The sequence below is a fragment of the Monodelphis domestica genome, chromosome 3 (assembly GCF_027887165.1).
Source record: "Monodelphis domestica isolate mMonDom1 chromosome 3, mMonDom1.pri, whole genome shotgun sequence".
In the NCBI taxonomy this organism is placed as follows: Eukaryota; Metazoa; Chordata; class Mammalia; order Didelphimorphia; family Didelphidae; genus Monodelphis; species Monodelphis domestica.
Window position 1 is genome coordinate 65,109,523 of NC_077229.1, and position 21,080 is coordinate 65,130,602.

Consider the following 21,080-nt stretch of genomic DNA (forward strand, 5'->3'; position numbering starts at 1 on the left):
GCCTCTTCCTGGGTAAAGTTCAGAGTGCAGGCTTGGAAAGCCATGACCAAACCTATTGCAGAATCATACTACTTTGGAAACAAACAAACAAAAAATTAACAGCACTATAGAACCAGCTCTGAAAAGAACAACAGCTTGAGGCCATGACTTTCCTCCCTCCATTGAGCAAAGCTTCATTTTTATATGAAGTTCAAAATCAAGAAATGGGCTGGAAAAATTAGCAAACAACAAAAATGAATTTGATCATGAAAAGCTATTATATTGGCAGGGAAAACCAAGAATAATCTCAGAAGAAGACAACAATGTGAAACCCTCAAAGAAAACATAATGAAAATCGCTACTAATTTGTCCTAAACCCAATTCTGGAATTTCTGGAAGAGTGAAAGATAGAGGTAAGATATATAGAGGAAAAACTGGAGAAGAAATCTGTGAAAAGAGAATTAACACCTTGGCAAAAGGAGCCAAAAATATTGAGGGAAATAACATATTAAAAACAAAATTGGTGAAATATAAAAGAAACCTACAAATTTCCTGATGTACTCCTTAATAAGAAGGACTGACATAAAATGATGAACAAAAATTCACAAAAAAAAGATTTCTTTAAAAAACTGAATTGGGCAAATGACTAAAGAGGTACAAAATCTCACTGATGAAAATGATTCTTTCAAAATCAGAATTGTTCAGCTATAAGCTAATGATTTCTTAAGACATCAAGAAACAATACAACAAAGGTGAGAGAATGAAAAGTTAGGAAAAATGTGAAATATTTCACTGGAGAAACAACTGACCTAGAAAATAGATATGAAGAGATGATCTAAGAATTATTGGATTACCTGAAAGCCATGGTCAAAGAAAGTGCAAGAGCATAATCTTTGAAGAAACTATCAAGGAAAGATGCCTTGTTATCTAAGGAATTGAAAGAATTCACTGATCACCTCCTGAAAGGGATTTAAAAATGGATATTCTCAGGAATATTATAGTCAGAGGAAACTCTTCAAGGAGTCAGGAAGAAACAACTCCAATATCATGGAGACACATGTGCTAACAGTCAGGATCATATAAAGTGATTTCAAGGAGTGAACAGTTTGGAATATAATATTCTGGAAGGCGAAGGAGCTAGGTTTTACAACCTAAAATGAACTAGGTTTTACAAACTAAAACAAACAAGCATTTCTCATGGAGAGATCTGAATTGCATAGAAAATTTTACATTTCAAAGAGAAGCCTCAAAGCATAAAACAATAAGCATTAAAAAGTAATAAAAAAAATTCAATGAACTTAAATTGTTTATATTCCTATATGGGAAGATGACATAGCTAAGTCTGTGAATCTTAAAAATTCTCAAACCCTACTTCAGAACACTTTATATTTGATTTAACTCAAGACAATATCTTGAAACAATATTTCCGCGGTCACAGTTTATACCAACCACTCTTTTAATTGTTACAGTTTATGGCTGACCACAAAGTTGGTGAAAAAAACCCTCAAAAGTTTCTGTGATATGTATTTCCTTTCTCTCTTTATTACTTGCTCTATCAGTCAGTCTTTTTAAAATGTGCTAACTTGGCTTCAGAAACAGAGCTGCAAGAGAGGGTGAGTAAAAAACATTTTGATTTCTCCTTAAATTAAATAGAATACAGCTGTTTTAAATTTTAGCAACAGCGCACTAAGGTCCTACCTAAACAACTGCCTAAATTAGGATTAAGAATTAACTGGGAAAATCTTTTTGCCTTGTCCTGTTCCCCACATGTTACTTTAGAAATATTACAGCCAGTTCAGAACTTAGTTAACAACTGGTTTTTCAGTAAATACTTTGTTCTTTGTACTAAGAAAGTACAAGCATTGGTCTGCAACTTACTTAACAGCTGGCTCATCAGCTCCATGACTAATCTTGTAAATACAGAATTCCTTGTCTCTCTGAAAGGGCTCATCCCATGGAGCTTATGGCAAAAGCTAATCAACATACTACTTTCCCTTGAGTTTTTGATTGTTGTAATTGTAATATTGGATCTCCTTGAAGAACTCATTTCTCAGTCAAACCAACATGCATTTCGTGGCAAAGCCTTTGGTGGATGTCCTCTGGCTTACCCACCTTTCTCAAGATTATCGGAAGGAATATGCAGTTAAATAACAACTGTAGAAATAATAACTATAGAAATGATGATAATAATCATAGAAAACAGAATTTAAAAATTTTAGAAATTATAATGATTATGGAAACAACCATAATGACTATAGAAATAAGAATTTTAGAAACCAAAATTATAGAAATAGGAGTTGGGAAAATGATGACAATGCTCCAAATGAAGAAAATTATAATACCCAACAACAATATATAAGAAATGGTGTTTGTCCAAAAAATACTTGAGGTGCTAATGCCTCTTAGGGGTGTACCCTTCAGGGGGGTGCCCAAGGAACATCCCAAATATAATGAAGGTGGTTCTTCTTAGACTCTATTGATATTGTTGATATTACTTAAGCTTTTTCAGTTTTGTCTCCCCTCCAAATAGTAGGAAAGAATGAACAGAGAACTTAAGACTATGATTGGAAAATTATGCACTGAGACACATTTAAAATGGCCTGAAATTCTCCCTCTGGCCCTATTTTATCTTAGAAGCAGGCCTAAAGGAGACCTACATCTCACCATTTGAGATGCTTTTTGGACATCCACCTACACAAGCTAAACCTTTCCCCCCCTGCATATACATCACTATTAGGGGGAGATACTACTATTGCTTCCTATATACAGGAATTACAGCACAAACTGTGTGAACTTCATGAATCCGGAGCTGCAATACAAGCTGGACCAATAGACTTTTCTCTTCATGGCCTGAACCCAGGAGACAAAGTGTATATTAAGAATTTCAAGCGTACTGGAGCAACTCAGCCTTCCTGGGAAGGACCATTCCAAATATTGTTAACTACTCCAACATCTATAAAAGGTTGGAGAAAAGGACTCTTGGATTCATTGCTCGCATATGAAGAAAGCATCTTCTGTTGAGACTGATTGACTCTATCCTATCATATGAATTGGAGATAATAATCCATTTACAAATGGATGCTGTTTTTTGAGAACACATTGAATTACTGATTTTTTCCTTATTGCTTTTTGTTTGATTAGAATATTTGAATTTTTTCTCATTTCTTGTACTAAAGATACACATAATTAATATAATATTTTCTGCAGTAATAGAAGCTTAATACATATATATACTTGCTAAAATGTCAATGCATACCCAAAAGCTTTAAACTATGGGAACCTGCCATTTATTGATAAAATATTATGGGACTGTGATTAATGTTATGTATGATTCCAGAAAAAGGGATAAAAAACAAGGAGCACAGACTTAAACTGAAAAGTGCCAAAAAGAGCACACAGGAAATATTAATGTGAGACTCGAGGTTGTGACACTTGACATATGTTAAGTCATAGGACTTCCTTGTATCTACACTTTTTGTGCAGTACTCAGACAAGTGCAAAGTTTGACTATCATGCTGGCTCCCTATATCCCTGAGAATGACAAAAATCAGACGTTTCCCTATCAAAATAGAATTCTAATTATTTTTCTTCTTAGATTATGGCAACTTCCTGTAGTCTTAGCTGCAAATGGGAAAGTGAAATATTACTGCATTCTGTCCTATAGACTTGTGGGATAGAAATTACTTTAAATTGGACCTATACGAGGACCTATTTTGAATTTTTTTCCCTTATGTTTTTGATTGTTTTTCTCTTCTTTTGATAATTGACTCATACACCCCCATAACTCAACATTGCATCCTGAGCTGAACTGGATGTTTTTTAACACCTACTTCAGGAGGGACTGTATTTTAATTTAAGATCCAAGATTTTTGATCTTTTGTTTGAGATTGTATTCTTATAAAAATCAAACATTTTGATTTTTTGTTCAAGAAAAGAACTTCAAGGAAGAAGTTTGCTAACTCCTAAAACCAGAGAATGAATTGTTGCAGAAAGATGACAGAAAATGCTACACTATATCAAGAAGATCAAGAATGAACTTTTGATATGGTTGATTGAACTGAAGTTTGATTGAACATTTATTGTAAATGTATACTTTTATGCCAAAAGGGACTGCCCCTAATTTGGCTTTCTGTCAATGTGCATGGCAAAACATTGGTTTTGCTTTCTTTCTTTTCTCTTCGTCCCTCACTACTCTAATTTCCTCTTAGAAAATTGAATATTGACTTCAGGTCAAGATGGTGGCGTAGAAGCAGCAAGAGTTCAGACCTTGGAAACCCTTCCTTACTGATCTTGCAAACCGAGTGCTCTGAGGACACCAAAATTCAAGCTGAACAACAGATAGACCTGGGGAACCCTCCTCCTGGACCTGGATCAAAAGGTACAGCCCCCCAAAAGCCAGAACCCTAGATCACTCGGATCTAAGGGGTAGGCAGAAGGAAGGTCCCAGGACCTATCCCCCCCAACCCAGAGTGCTGAGCCCAAGGCAGCAGCGGGAACCTCAGGGCTCTGTGGACTCACCTTGAAAGCAACCTGAGCCAGTCTCTGGGGTGCCCAACACAGAAGGCAGGGAAACATGGAGAGAAGGGGGAAGCCTGTAGCCACCTGGATGGGTCCTTCCATCTGAGTCTCAAGGGAGGTCCCAGCTTAAGGGCACCAGCTGAACCCAATCCCATCAGGAGCCCTAAGAGCTACTGAAAGGACAGAAACCTCAGGGCTGGCAAAGGGGTTGCTCCAAAGAGCTTACCTTGAAAGTAACCTGGGCCAGTCTCCAGGCATTCAATACAGATTGTGGAGGAGGAGGTTGGGTTTTTGTTTTTGTTTTTGTTTTTTGGTTTGGGGATCATTCGGCCCATACCAGCTGAACCTAATCCCATCAGGAGCCCTCAGAGCTTCTGAAAGAACAAAAACCTCAGGCCTGGCGAAGGGCTTACCTTGAAAACAACCTGGGCCAGACTCTGGGTATTCAACACAGATTGTGGAGGAGGAGGTTTTTTGCTTCAGGGCTCATTTGTTCCAAAATAGGTGAACCTAATCCCATCAGGAGCCCTCAGAGCCCAGGGAGGCCACGACCCCTCCCCCCTTAGAGAGCAGGGTCTTCTGAAAAAACAGAAACCTAGATGCAGAGTCAAGATGGCAGCCTAGAATGAGCATAGACCTGGCAGCCTGGCCAGAGCTTTGGAGATCCTCCATATTTACTCCAGCTGTCCAGGAAGTTTAAAACTCAGAGTCAACCCAGCCCAACCAAGCTGAACTTAATCCCATCAAAAGTCTCCAGAACGCAGGGAAGCCCAGGCTCCCCACCCATCCTCATTAACTGCTGGAATTTAAGCCAATCAAAAACCTCCAGAGGACAGGGAAGCTCAAAACCCCCAACAACCCTCCCCCAGAGACTACACCAAGAGATCTTCTGTTAAAGCTCCAAAAGAAGGGAGATAGATAGAAGTCCCCAAAAAACAAAAAAAATGAGAGAAACAAGAGAACAGACAAATATAGGGAGTAAAGAAGGGGTGAATTTGAGTAAACAACAGAAAAAGAAGAAAGAAACTACAACAGACAGCTACTACTCAGCAAATGCCATAGAGCGGGAGAGATCAGCAAACAATAGACCAGAAATCCCAGCGAATTGGATACAGGCTGTGGAAGAACTCAAAACACAACTAAGAGAGGCTGAAGACAATTGGGAAAAGAACTTAAAAATTAAGATAAGTCATCTGGAAACAAAGGCACATGAACTAAAACAAGAAAATAGTGTCCTGAAAGCCAAAATCAACCAGCTGGAAAATGAGGCAAAGGAGATGAAAGATGAGGCAAAGGAGATGAAAGATGAGGTAAAGAGGATGAAAGACGATCTTCAAAGAAAATCAGACCAGAAGGAAAAAGACAACCAAAAAGCCAGAGATGAAATCCAATCTTTAAGAACCAGAATAAAACAACTAGAATCAACTGACCTCACAAGGCAGAAGGACACTATAAAACAAAACAAAAAGAATGAAAAAAATTGAGGAAAATGTGAAGCATCTCATTCACAAAACAGATGATTTAGAAAATCGTTCAAGAAGAGACAATTTAAGAATAATTGGACTACCAGAAGACCATGACAAAAGAAAAAGCTTGGACATAATACTAGAGGAAATTATTCAGGAAAACTGTCCCGAGATCCTAGAATAAGAGGGGAAAGTGGAGATTGAAAGAATCTACAGATCACCCCCCTGTATTTAATCCCCAATTGACAACACCAAGAAATGTTATAGCCAAATTCAAAAACTATCAGATGAAAGAACAGATATTACAAGCTGCCAAGAAGAAGCCATTCAGATACCATGGAAACACGGTGAAGTTAACACAGGATCTGGCTGCATCCACACTGAAGGACCAAAAGGCATGGAATACGATATTCCGGAAAGCAAGGGAACTACGTCTACAACCAAGAATAAAATACCCATCAAAACTGACTACATTCCTACAGGGGAAAGTATGGTCATTTAACACAACAGAAGAGTTCTAAGCATTCATTAATAAAAGACCAGACCTGAAAAGAAAATTTGATGTCCAACCACAGAACTCAAGAGAATCATCAAAAGGTAATTAAAAAAGGGGGGGGGGGATTTTCTTAAGAGACTCAATAAGTTAAAATGATATGTATCCCTATAAGAAAAGAGGTCATTGGTAACTCTTAAAAACTGTTGCTATCTCCCGAGACAAACACAGGAACTTTATGAACACAACTACAAAACACTCTCCACACAACTAAAACTAGACTTGAACAATTGCAAAAACATTAACTGCTCATGGTAGGACAAGCCAATATAATAAAAATGACCATCCTACCCAAACTCATCTATCTATTTAGTGCCAAACCCATGGAACTTCCAAAAATTGTTTTTACTGATCTAGAAAAAACCATAACAAAGTTCATTTGGAAGAACAAAGGATCAAGGATATCCAGGGAAATAATGAAAAAAAAATACAAAGGAAGTCCCAGATCTCAGACTATATTATAAAGCAGTGGTCATCAAAACAATTTGGTACTGGCTAAGAGACAGAAAGTAGGATCAGTGGAATAGACTCGGGGTAAGTGACCTCAGCAAGACAGTATATCACAAACCCAAAGATCCCAGCTTTTGGGACAAAAATCCACTATTTCATAAAAACTGCTGGGAAAATTGGAGGACAGTGTGGGAAAGATTAGGTTTAGATCAAAACCTCACACCCTACACCAAGATAAATTCAAAATGGGTGAATGACTTGAACATAAAGATGGAAACTATAAGAAAATTAGGCGAATACAGAATAATATACATCTCAGACCTTTGGGAAGGGAGAGGCTTTAAAACCAAGCAAGACTTAGAGTCATAAAATGCAAAATAAATAATCTGGAAAACAGTCTCCCGATAATCATCAGGGGGATTGTTAATCTTAAAAATTCTAAGACCCTACTTCAGAACACTTGGTTAAGACCATTCTCCATTTTAAACAATGAAGTGACTTAGTCAGGAATGTGAGAACTCTACTCCACCCACACTTAAGCATACTTTAGGAGAAGATAAAGTTGTAAACTTCTTTACTGAACAATGAAAAGTACTTAACCCATACTTAAAGTGAAGCTAAGACCCTTAACATACTTAAACTAAGTCTATTTTAGATCTAATACAAAAAGGTGTTAAGTACCTATGAAGGTCAAATTAATCACTCAAAGGTCAGGCAACTTGCAAACTTGCAAGGGGCAAAGAGGTGTGAACTTACTCAGAAGTTTTAGTCTACTCAGGTGTGAATTACCCAAAAGTTTAGTCTACTCAGGTGTGAATTAAGAATGGTCTGTCTTTGGAAAACGTTTACTGTGATTGGTAGATGTGAGAGCTTAGTGGAGGTGACATAGGAGAAAATTCTCTTTAAAAGGAGCTCAAAAAGAGGTCTCTGGAAGATTCAGCTTGCCAAAGTTGAATTGGAGAGAGGCAACTTGCCAGAGCTGCCTTGAAGGGCTTGGTGACTGGCTGAAAATTCAGTTTGCCAAAGCTGAATTGGATCTCGGACTAGTTGGAGTAGCTGGGTCTCTCTGAACACTAGAATCTTGCTTGGGACAAATCTTGTGGTGTGTGGATTAAAGACTGACTGATCTCTCTTAGGGCTAGGGCCGAGGCTGGCCTAGGCTGGCCTGGGCTGGCCTACCCCTTTTCTCAGTATTTCCTCTTACTATCTCTCTCCCTTTCATTAATTCCTTAATTTGTATTAATTAAAATCTCCATAAACCCAGCTGACTTGCGTATATTTCATATTTGGAAATTTTTCCCTGGTGACCGCTCTATTTTTGATTTAAACCCACATTTCACGGCTACAGTCTTAAGAACTTTATGATTAGTAAGGCAGTTAACAACAGTTTATGTATAAGAGGGCATAGGTATCAGGCTATGAGATTGGAATGATTCCTAAAAAAGAATGAAGGGATGATAAAGAGAAATGCACTGGGAGAAGAGGGATGGAAGAGTTAGAATGGGGGAGGTTTTTCACATAAGGTACAAAGAAAGTGTTTTTACATTGGAGGGGAAAAGTATATATTTTATATGTCATATATAATATTAATACATATAAATTTAGACATTTTATAAATTAACAAAATTTTTAAAAGAGCTTTTCTATAGTTGAGAAATGGTCCAAGAATATCAATAGGCTATTATATGCATACACACAAATGATGAGCTCTTCATCCAAAGGCTGGTATCACAACATACTTCAGGGTAGAGAGTAATGGGACCGATGAAATTGTCAAGTCTTACAACCTAATGACAAACTCCCCCATCAGTGATTGTCCTGGTCTCAGATTATGAAGACAATTCCATATCTCAAAATTGAAAACAAGTGCCCAAGCAAGGATAAATACCATTATAAGAGAAAGGAAAAATATTTTCTTACCTATAGCACATAGAGTGGATTCACGAATCAAGAGACCACTAGTCAGTGATTCAATGTATTCTGATGCTCCATGGTCTGGTATATGGGTGACAGGCACTAGAAGAATAAATGAGAACATATATGTCAGCCACAGGAATGGGGATAGAAAGGACAATATGTTGTCCCCTTATATTCTAAAGAAAATGCCAAAATATGTACCTTCTTTACTTCATCCTTCATCCAGCAGAGAATCTCTCTAGTATTCCCATTCACTAATTTTGTTTCCAAACTCTCCTTATCTACTGGCAGCTTTCCTTCAACCCCATATGAAAAATAGCCTTCATTTTATCCACCTGTCTCTGATAGCTATCATCTCCTATCTCTCTTCCCTTTTGTCACTGAAATTTTTGAGAAGGCTATCTATAAAAGGGCTTCCACGTTCCTTCTTCCTACTCTCTTTTTAACTGCAGTTTGGTTTGAGAAAGTCAAGTTCTAATTTGACTTTCTCCATTTCATGGCTTTGGAAAACTTCCTCTCCCATAGCTATGAAATTGCACAAGCTGTCTTCTGTACCTGGAATGGCCTCCTTCCACCCCTCCAACTCAGACAACCCCCTTCCTCCCCACTTTGGTTCAAGACTCAGCTCCAGTACCACCTTCTACATGAAACCTTTCATGATTCCCTACACTCTTCCTCCATACCTACACCTTGTTAATAGTATTTTTAGTTTATATTCAACACATATTCATCTCTGTAATTGTTAGCATTGTTAGAATATATGGACCTTGTTAAGAAGGGATCATTTCATTCTTTGTCATACATGACACCTGGGCATATGTCTCTCCTGCCATCTCCATTTCCTATTTTATACATTAGGTTTAATTAAACCTCTCCAGGGGAGAAAAACCAGAAGAGAAGTTAAGCATTAGCTTATTCCTACCTGAAATGCCTGAGGATCATGATGACTGAGCAAGACACATGTTTAGGGAGAGTGTAGTTATTGAAAGAGCAGAGGATAAAAACATTATTAATGAAAACTATTGGGCAACTTTGGTGAATGAAGAATATAGGGGAGAGGCACAAGTCTCTCTGGAATGTTGGGAGATCCCCTCAATGTATCAGATTACAAAGACCACAAGTTCTGACTCTTAATCTTGAACACGAAGGAGATAGGGATAGCCTGTTTTTCCAATCCCATTGGATAATTTCCCCCTTTGAACTAGTTATAGCAAAAACAAAATAGAGAAATGAGTAAATGAAGTTTCAACTTTAGCCATATCTAATAGCATATCTCATTCTGAGCCCCTATCACCACTTTTATTCCTCTGCCCTACATTGCTCCCTTCCAAGAAGATAAACAAATTTTTTTTTCATTGTAGTGTCCCATTAAATAGAGAATAAAGAAATCTAAAACTCACTCTTTGTGGATCTGATTCCTGGCAGCTTATAGTGATACCCTAGTTGGAGAAGGGAAAAGAAAAGAAGAAAGAAATAAATTCAGAGGGAACAAGTGTTCGAGAGCAGGTGAGGGCAGGGAAGGAAAAGGCAAGAACTAGTAGATGAAAGGAGCGAAGAAAAGAGAATAGGAGAAGAAAAAAGAGAATAGGACAGAAGAGATGTGAAGACAAGATTTTGGGAAAGATAAAGAAATGAGAAGACAAAAAAGAAAGAGAAAAGAGAGGGAGAGAAGAAAGAAGAAATATAAAAGGGGAGAGAGAGAAAGAGAGAGAGAGAGAGAGAGAGAGAGAGAGAGAGAGAGAGAGAGAGAGAGAGAGAGAGAGAGAGAGAGAGAGAGAGAGAGAGAGAGAGAGAGAGGAGAGAATTTGAGTAGGGTATCTCTTTGTGGGCAAAGGGTTAAAGGAATAATGGAGAGGAGTTGTATTGGGGCCCATAAGGAAAATGGTGCTTCAGCATTCAAGAGGAAGGGATTCATGGCATACTTGTTGGTTGAAGGAGCCTAATAACAATCCAGTCTCTTCTGATCTTGAGTAGTGAATTCCCCATTTCTTCATAGTTTGTCACCACTTTGAGGGCCAGTGCTCCCCAGGAGTGAGAAACCATGAAAACAAAGGAGACCCAAAAGGAAAGAAGAATTTGGGGCAGGAGTGTTGTTTTCTGGAAAAGGAACCACCCAGTGAAAGAGAGGCACATGTCCCAAAAGTCAAGCTATTTACCATTCACAAAGAGGCTATCATTCTCTATAACCAGGTGTTTTAGATTTCTTCTGTAGAGCTGTTCAGTCAGCTCCCAGTAAACCTTCTTTTTGTTCACTACAGGCTTGGAGGAGTCCTTCTTAAAAATGCAAAGTACATTCACTGCAGTTGCTATGTTGTTCTTCAGAGACCTGGAAATTAATGTTTCAGACAAGTGGTTTCAAATATAGCCCTTCCTGGGAGTCACATGAGTCAGATTAGGGATAGTTCCAAGCTGATTTTAATGTGTTAGTTTATTAATTTAAAAAGCAATGTATAAATGTATATGGTTTTCTGAGTCAAAATGCGGGCTATTGGGACTTGGATGTATAATTTCGTGGCTGTCTCAGTTTCTTTTTGAGTTTGACACCACTGGTTTAGTTTCTGAAATTTAGTTATTCAGAGAACACTCTTGAGAGAAGTGGCTGATTTGGAATAAAGGTTTAGAGATGATTGTAGATTTAGAGTTGAAAAGGACATTGGGAGCCATCACATACAGTCTTCTCATTTTGTAGAGGAAAGGGATTGAGGCTAAGACAGGTTATGTGACTTGCACAGGGTCACACATCTGCTAAGTGTCTGAGAGAAAATTTGAACTCTGTTCTTTCTGATTCCACACTTAGCACTTTATCCACTACAATGGAATTAGCAGTGCTCTGTAAAGTCACTTATTTACATGTTTACAAGTGTCTATGGGGTCTGATTATTTTCAGTAGTTTCTTCATAGTAGTGGAAAGAACATTGAATTTAAAATCAAAGGGCAAGTGTGTTCAAATTCTGACCATCTTTGACCTGGGAACAGTTATTGGGATCTGCTTGGGTCTTCATTTTTTCATCTGTAAATGAAAAGAATGGTCCAGATGACTCCTACTGTCCCTTCCAGCTTTTAATCTATAATCCTATGATTCTAAAGAAAGTTAATGTTGATATGTTAGTAATTCATCATTTTCTAAGCACTCACTTGGTGCCTCCTATGTTATTCCATTCATGTGGAGTTATAAAGTGAAAACAGATGCTAACTTATCTTTGGAAAGAGTAATGGGGAAAGAATATTTCTCCACCTGGGAAAGGGTAGAAGGAACCTAGAATATTTTAATGGCTTCTTGGTTGGGGGATTTTATTCATTACAACTTGGGAAAGAAGGAATTGCTATTGGGAAGCAGAAGAAGAAACAGCCTGGGCATCATCTGAATGAAATGGGAATGTACTGGTCCCTAATATCTGAGCTAATGTCTTGCATTATTCTCACCTCAGTGAGATCCCACTGCATCCATAATACTGAGATCCAAGCCTGCTCCTTCGAAACAATACCTTGAGCTGGAAACAAAAGGAGAGAAGGGAACTTCTGTGTACCTGGCTAGAGCAAGCTTGAATACACAGGGCTAAGGAAGGTAGCATGGGAGAGAGGAGATAGAAGAGAGTGGAGGTGGAGTCTCACCAGGACTTGCAGGATATGCTCAGCAGTCTTGAATGTTCTGGAATCCTTTTGACTCATCTTTGTTGTGTAAAACATGTTGGTAATAGTGAAGCTGAGTGTGAAGGTCTTGTAGCAAGAGCTCCATGATTCTGTACAAAAGGAAAGGTATCCCATTGGATGAGCATGCAAATGTTATTCAAATGAGAGAAAATCCTTTGTAAGCCTTCAAATTCTATCTAAAAGCTAGTTATTGTGATGATCATTACCCATGATCATCACCATTATTCCAGGTGACAATGTTCTAGACCTTCCTCAGAGAAAAACTCAGCAGAATGAACCCACTAATGAAATTCTGAGGATCCCTCCAGCCATACACACTTTTTCTAGCAGTGTTAAAAATTGTGGATTTGGAGTTAGAAGCCTGTGGGAAGCTGAAAAATCCCCACTGGCTGACAAAGTTACAGTTTGGGAGATGGGCACTATAAGGCAGCTTCCTGAAAATGAGCCCCCCACTGATCCCACTCTGTGACTTCTCTCTCTCTCCAACTTCCCTTACTAATGGACTTGTTATGAATATTGTCTCCTTCCCAATAGAGGAATAATAATATGAGAGCAAATACAGGGATAACACAGATATGACTTGTTATGAATATTGTCTCCTTCCCAATAGAGGAATAATAATATGAGAGCAAATAGAGGGATAACACAGATATATCCCACCTTAATCCCCTCCCAGATTATTACCCTAAAAGACTGCATTCACAGAATTCAAACCTAAAGATCATTACCCTCCCCCCCCTCTCCTTTCCCTCTCCACAGAGTTACACATTCATTCCTATTACAAGCCAGGCAAGCCAAGAACATCAATCACCTTCAAGATACACTCCATTGCAGACAGAAACCAGGCAACATTGCCAGGTGCTTTAAAGTAACACAAGGAAAATAGAACTTGTAAATTGTGGAACCCCCAAATATGGTCTGTCTCAAATTATCTTCTAACCATGTACCTAGCTACAAAATGTTTTGTTATTCATCTTCTAAATAATTGTGATTGATTATGAAAGCTGACCAAAAGTATCAATGATTCTCCTTAGATCAGGGAGAACTAACCACTAGATCATTCTGTTTATATCACTCATCTATGGCACCAATATTTTATTGACTATCTCCTTATGCTATGCATCTGTTGTTAAGTTCTATGGAAACATATGTAGAAAATGGATTGTGTGCCAAAGAAGTATGTAATCACTAACCTATATAAATTGTATTCCTGTCATGTCCTATGTTTTTGCCTTTGTTTCCTCACAAGTAAGATGAGGAGGTTAATCCATTTTCAAAGTTAAGTACTGATTACTTAATAAAAATTGCTGAAAATACTGAAAATTCATCTTGCAGAAGTTATGGATAGACCAGGAGTCTTGCATGACATAAAATTCCAAATGGGTACATGAGTTAGATACAAAAGGTGATATAAAATGAATGAGAGCAATGAGGAAAATTTTAACTTACATATTAAAGGACAGGGAGATAGTTCATGATCACATGAGAAATAAATAGGAAAGCATGATAAAATGGACAATGTTGCTTACATAAAATCAAATTGTTTTCCCCTTAAAACAAAACCAATGTAATAAATTAGAAGGGAATAGTGTATTTGGAGGGAAAAAAAAATCTTTGCTTCAACTTCTTCTGATAAGGATCTCATTTCTAATTTCCAATAATTCAAATTTATATGAATAAAAGCCAAATGCAAAGCCAACTTGGTGGAGAAGGTAGAAATCCCTCATCTGATCTCTATCAAATTACCCTTCAAAAACCTGATAAAATGCATTACAATGAATTCTGAAGTTGTATTACAACACAAAAAACAACTGATTTTCCAGCATGAAACAACTTAGAAAGCTAGCAGGACAGATGGAATGTACTGTGGTAGAGGTGGAAGTGGAGCACATTGCACCAGGACAGGCTCCACCAAGCCAGCAGGCCTTGACCACAAGTGAAGTAACAGGAAAGGCTTCTGGAGCATTAAGATAATAAATGGGTGGGGGAGTAGACAATTGCTTAGAAGGAGATTACATGGGTCCCTTTATACTCACTCTTAAGGTAATTCTTGTTGCATTGCTCATATTCAGATCCTAGTTTGTGGGAGAGATTCTCAGGGTGGAGAAGTGCTAGCAGAAACCAGTACTTGTAGCCACAGGAGAGCAGCAGACTCTCCCTGGTTACAGTTCCAAGGGAGGAAAGAGTGCTTAGGTTTAATCACAAAGCAGAAAAAAGACCAGAAGAATATTAAACACACCTTTGCTTTCATGATACCAAATTTGAAGGACTGAAAGCAGATTGATCCACAGTGTTAGCTCTGAGGGCAGCTATACAAAGAACCTTAAACTTGGAGCAGTATTCAATTCACCACAGGTACAGATTCAATTTTAACTGTCATGTTTAAAATGGAAAGGAAAGGGCTAGAAACGAACAAACAGAAGAAAAAGAAATTCAACATACAGACCTATTTTGGTGATAGAGAAAACCAAAACACAAACTCAGTAGAAGACCATAAAATCAATGCTGCTGCATGCAAACTTTCCCATAAAAATAAGGATTGCTCTTAAGCCTAAAACGAATTAATAGAAGAAGCTCAAAAAAAGAGCTTTAATGATCAAATAGGTGAGGTAGAAGAAAATTCAGAAGTGATGAGAGTGATACAGGAAATTCATGTAAAAAAAGCCAACACCTTGGTAAAAGAGGCACAAACAATATTGAAAAAAATGAAAATCTTTTAAATAAGAATATACGAAGTGGTAAAAGATATAAAAATTCAATGAAGAGATGAACTCTTTCAAAAAGTAGAATTGACCATATGGAACGAGATACACAAAAATACACTGAAAATCCCTTGAAAGGCAAAATTAGCAGTAGGGGAAAAAAGAGGCATAAAAATTTGCGGAGGAAAACAACTTTAGAAATTCTAATGGGCCAAATGGAATATGAAGTACAAATCCTCACTCAAGAAAATCATTCCCTGGTGTCTATCAATGGGAGAATTGCTGAACAAATTGTGGCATCTGATGGTGATGGTATTGTGTTGAAAGGATTGTTGAACTGAAGGAATTCCATGTGAATCAGAAAGACACCTTCAGAAATTGATGCAGAGAGAAATGAGCTTCAGAAGCAGGAGAACATGGTACACAGAGACTGATTTATTTTGCCATAATCAAATGTAATGGACTTCTACACTAGTAGCAATGCAATGTTCTAGGGCAATCTATAGGGACTTAGGAGAGAATGCCAACTACAACCAGAGAAAGAGGGGTGATTGTAGAAATGCTTAAGAAAAGCATTCTATTGATCATATGGTCTGATGTTTTTATGATTGGAGATTTTTAACTTTTTGACTTTTTATTTTTTTAACTTTGAATTGAAAAAATATTTAATTAATTTAGAATATGTTTAACATGGTTACATGATTCATGTTCTTTTCCTCCCCTTATGCCCCACCCCCATAGCTGACACACAATTCCACTGGGTTTTTCTTGTGTCATTGATGTATCAAGAAAAGATAAGGACTGCAAAATGATTCTAAGTCACATGTATCAAAGAAAGATACATTGATCAAGACCTATTTTCATATTATAATTGCACTACAGTGACCATTTAGAGTCTACATTCCCAGTCATATCTCCATCAACCCATGCGATCAAGCAGATATTTTTCTTCTGTGTTTCTATTCCCACAGTTCCTCCTCTGAATGTGGATAGCTATCTTTTCCAAAAGTTCCTCAGAATTGTCTTGGATCATTGCATTACTGCTAATAGAGAAGTCCCTTACATTTGATTGTACAAGAAGTGTATCAGTCTCTGTGTTGTCCTGGTTTTGCTCCTTTCACTCTGCATGAGTTCCTGGAGGTTGTTCCACTTCACATGGAATTCCTCCAGTTCATTATTCCTTATAGCACAATAGTATTCCATCACCAACAGATACCACAATTTTTTCATCCATTCCTCATTTGAAGGGCACCATTATTTTTCCAGTTTTTTGCCACCACAAAGAGCATGGCTATAAATATTTTGGTACAAGTCTTTTTCCCCCTATGATCTCTTTGGGGTATTAGAAATGCAGCCAGAGGTATGGCTGGATCAAAGCGGAAACAATCTTTTAAAGCCCTTTTGGCATAGTTCCAAATTGCCATCCAGAATGGTTGGATCAATTCACAACTCTACCAGCAATGTATTAATGTCTCAATTTTGTCACATCCCCTCCAACATTTGTTATTTTCCTTTGTGGTCATGTTAGCTAATCTGCTAGGTGTGAAGTGGTAAATCAGAGTTGTTTGGATTTGCATTTGTCTAATTATATGTCATTTAAACATTTTTATGTGCTTATTGATAGTTTTGATTTCTTTATCTGAAAATTGCCTATTCATGCCCCTTGCCCATTTATCAATTGGAGAATTGCTTGATTTTTTTGTATAATTGATTTAATTCATTATATATCTGAGTAATTAGACCTTTGTCAATTGTTTGTTATAAAGATTTTTCCCAATTTTTTGCTTCTCACCTAATTTTGGTTGCATTGGTTTGTTTGTACAAAACCATTTTAATTTAATGTAATAAAAGTTATATATTTTACATTAATTTTTTCAACTCTTGCTTGGTCTTAAAAGCTTTCCTGTCCTAAAGATCTGGCAAGTATACATACTATACTGTGTTCACCTAATAAAATTCACCCATTCTGTGTTTATCTTGGTATAGGGGGTGAGATGTTGATCTAAACATAAATCTCTCCCATACTGTTTTCCAGTTTTCGAGGAGTTTTTGTCAAATAGTTTATTTTTGTTCCAAAAGTTGGGAACTTTACAGACTGTCTTGCCAAGGTCATTTACTCTAAGCCTATTCCACTGGTCCTCTCTTCTGTCTCTTAGCCAGTACCATATTGTTTTGATGACCATTGCTTTATGGTAGAGTTTAAGATATCATACTGCTAACAGCCATCTTCCTTCTTTTTTTTTTTTAATCATTTCCCTGGATATCCTTGATTATTTGTACTTCCAAATGAACTTTGTCATAGTTTATTTCTAATTCAGTAAAAAGATTTCTTGGTAGTTTGATAGATATGGCACTAAAAAAGTAAATTAATTTGGGTAGGATGGGTAATTTTCATTATGTTATCTCATCCTACCTATAACCAGTGAATGTTTTTTCAATTGATTAGATCTAGTTTTAGTTGTGTGGAAAGTATTTTGTAGTTGTGTTTGTATAATTCCTCTGTCTTGGCAAATAGATTCCTATATATTTTATATTGTCTAGGGTAATTTTAAATTGAATTTCTCTTTCTAACATTTGCTGTGTGGATATGTTGGAAATATATAGAAATGCTGATGATTTCACTTCTGTGGGTTCCTTTTGTATCCTGCATTTTTGCTAATGTTGTATTATTTCCACCAGCTTTTTAGTGGATTCTCTAGAATTCTTTAAGTAGAACTTCATATCATCTGCAAAGAGTTTAGCTTGGTTTCCTCATTGCCTATTTTAATACATTTCTTTTTCTTCTCTAATTGCTACAGCTAGTGTTTCTAGTACAATGTTAAATAATAGAGGATATAATGGGCACTTCCTTGTTTCACTGTTTTTATTATTGGGAATGCTTCTAATTTAAACTCCATTGCAAATAATGCTTGCAGATAATTTCAGATATATACTGTTTATTAATTTTAGAAAAAGCCCTTATATTACTATATACTTTCTAGTGTTTTCAATAGGAATTAGTATTGTGTTTTGTCAAAACCTTTTTCTGCATCTATTGAAATAATCATGTGACTTTTATTGATATGGTAAATTATGTGAATGTTTTTTTTTCCCCTATTATTGAAACATCCTTGTATTCCTAGTATAAATTCCACCTGATCATAATGAATAAACCTCGTGATCACTTGCTGGAGTCTTTTATTTTTTTTATTAAACCCTTACCTTCTCTCTTGGAACCAATTGGTTCCAAGGCAGACAAGTGGTAAGGGCTAAGCAATTGGGGTGTCAAGTGACTTACCCAGGGTCACATAGCTGGAAAGTATCTGAGGCCAGATTGGAATCCAAGACCTTCTGTCTCTAGTCCTGGCTCTCAATTCACTGAGCTACCCAGCTGCCCCTCCTGGAGTCTTTTTGCTAGTATTCTATTTAAGATTTTTGCATCTATGTTCATTAGGGAGATTGGTCTATAGATTTCTTTCTGATTTCGTCTACCTGGCTTTGGAATCAGCACCATATTTGTGTCATAAAAGGAATTTAGTATTTGCTGATTATGTCAAATAGTTTCTATAGTATTAGGATTAGTTGTTCTTTGAATGTTTGATAGAATTCATTTATGAATCCATCTGGTCCTCTGTATTTTTCCTCAGGGAGTTCCTTGATGTTTGTTCAATTTCTTTTTCTGATAGGGGATTATTTAAGTATTCTATTTTTTCTTCTGACAACCTGGGCAATTTATATTTTTGTAAATATTCATCCATATCACCTATATTACCATATTTATATTGCCATATAATTGAGCAAAATAACTTTTAATGATTGTTTTAATTGCCTCTTCATTAGAGATCTGCCTCTTCATTAGAGATCTCACTTTTATCTTTGATTTTCTTCTTTTTTAAATATACAAGTACACTTTGTCTACTTTATTTGTTTTTTTCAAATTACCAAGCTTCTTGTCTTATTTATTAATTCAATAATTCTTTTACTTTCAATTTTGTTAATTTCTCCTTTGATTTTTAGGATCTCCAATTTAGTTTCCATCTGGGGATTTTTCCTTTTTCACTTTCAAGGTTTTTAATTTGCATGCCCGATACATTGATCCATTTGCCCTCTCTAATTTGGATTTAATATATGCACTCATGGAATTAAATTTCCCCCAAGTACTGCTTTGGCTGCATCCCATAGATTTTGTTAGGATGTCTCATCATTGTCATTCTCTTCAATGAAATGATTAATTGTTTCTATGATTTTCTTCTTTAACTAATGTTGGAGAATCACATTATTTAATTTCCAGTTAAATTTGGTTTGCTTCTCCATGTACCCTTATTAATTATAATTTTATTGCATTATGATCTGAAAGGTTGTATTTATTATTTCTGCTCTTTTGCACTTGTTGGCCATGTTTCTATGCCCTATTACAAAGATCAATCTTTGTGAATGTATCATGTGCTGCTGAAAATAAGGCATATTCCTTTTTGTCCGTATTTATTTTTCTCCACATATCTATTAACTCTATTTTTTCTAATATTTCATTCACATCTCTTACTTTCTTATTTATCTTTTGGTTTGACTTATCTGGATCTGATAGAAGAAGTTTCAGGTCTCCCACTAATATAATTTTGCTATCTATTTCATCTTTGAACTCCACTAGTTTCTCCTTTAGAAATTTTATTGCTATACCATTTGGTGCATACATATTGAGTACTGATATTTCCTCATTGTCTATACTGCCTTTGTATGTAATTACCTTTCCTATCTCTTTTAACTAGATCTATTTTTACTTTGACTTTGTCAGAATCATGATTCCAACTCCTGCCTTCTTTTTCTCAGGTGAAGTCCAATAGATTTTGCTCCATTTGTTTACCTTTACCCAGTTTGTGTCTACCTGTCTCATATGTGTGTTTCTTATAGACAACATATGGTAGGATTTTGGTTTCTAATCCACTCTGCTATTTGCTTCTGTTTATGGGCAAGTTCATCCCATTCCCATTCAGAGTTATGATTAGTACCTGTGTATTCCCCAACATTTTGATTTCCTCTCCTAGTTTTGCCCTCTGTTCTTTCTCTATTTTCTTTTAAACCAATGGTTTGCTTTTAATCTGTTTCCCCTCAATCCCCATCCTTCTTTTACTTCCTTTCCCACCCCCTCCCTTTTTGTGGCCCTCATATTATTTTTTAGGGTCTAATTAAATTTATCTCCCCTCTCTCTTTCCCTGCATTTTTGTATGTCCCTCGTTTTTTCCTTCTCACTTTCCCTATAGGGTATGATAGAATTCAATACCCCAAAGGATCTAGATTCTCTTCCATCTCAGAATTATTCCACTGAGAGTAAGCTTTATTCTAAGTATTGCCTATTAACACTCTCTTCCTCTTCTTCTTATAATAGCATTCTTCCCCTCCCCTTCCTAGGTGCCTCTTTGTGTGGTATAGATTAACCAATTTTTCTTATTGCTTCAAGTTTCTCTTGGTGCCATCTTGTATTCTCCCATTTTCTTTTTTCCATAGCATCTTAGACCACTTAGTACCCTAACCTCAACCTATGATTAATTCTTCTAATTACTATAATAGTGAATAAATTATTGAGAGTAATGAATATCTTTTTCCATATAGGAATATAAATACTTTGATCTTAAGCCCATGAGGAGGAAAATTAAAAAATTTTTTCTTTTCCTCTCTTTTTCTTATTTACCTTTTTCATGTTTCTCTTGATTTTTGTGTTTGGATGTCAAACTTTCCACTTAGTTCTGGTCTTTTCTTTACAAATACGTGGAAATCTTCTATTTTGTTGAATGCCCATACATTCTCCTGGAAATATATGGTCAGTTTTGATGGGTGGTTATCCTTGGTTTATAGACCCAATTCTCTTGC

The 21,080-nt window shown here is 36.6% G+C and overlaps 1 protein-coding gene across 1 annotated transcript in view; it reads right to left on the bottom strand.

Annotated features, from left to right (window-relative positions):
- LOC103093807 (mucin-16-like) overlaps positions 1-21,080 on the bottom strand; it is a 51,159-nt gene that overhangs the window by 17,695 nt on the left and 12,384 nt on the right. The window contains exons 4-8 of the mRNA XM_056820958.1: positions 12,496-12,623; positions 12,307-12,374; positions 11,040-11,209; positions 10,284-10,322; positions 8,887-8,982 (exon numbers count right to left, since the gene is read on the bottom strand). Coding sequence (XP_056676936.1) covers positions 8,887-8,982; positions 10,284-10,322; positions 11,040-11,209; positions 12,307-12,374; positions 12,496-12,623 — 501 coding nt within the window. The remainder of the gene's footprint in view (positions 1-8,886; positions 8,983-10,283; positions 10,323-11,039; positions 11,210-12,306; positions 12,375-12,495; positions 12,624-21,080) is intronic.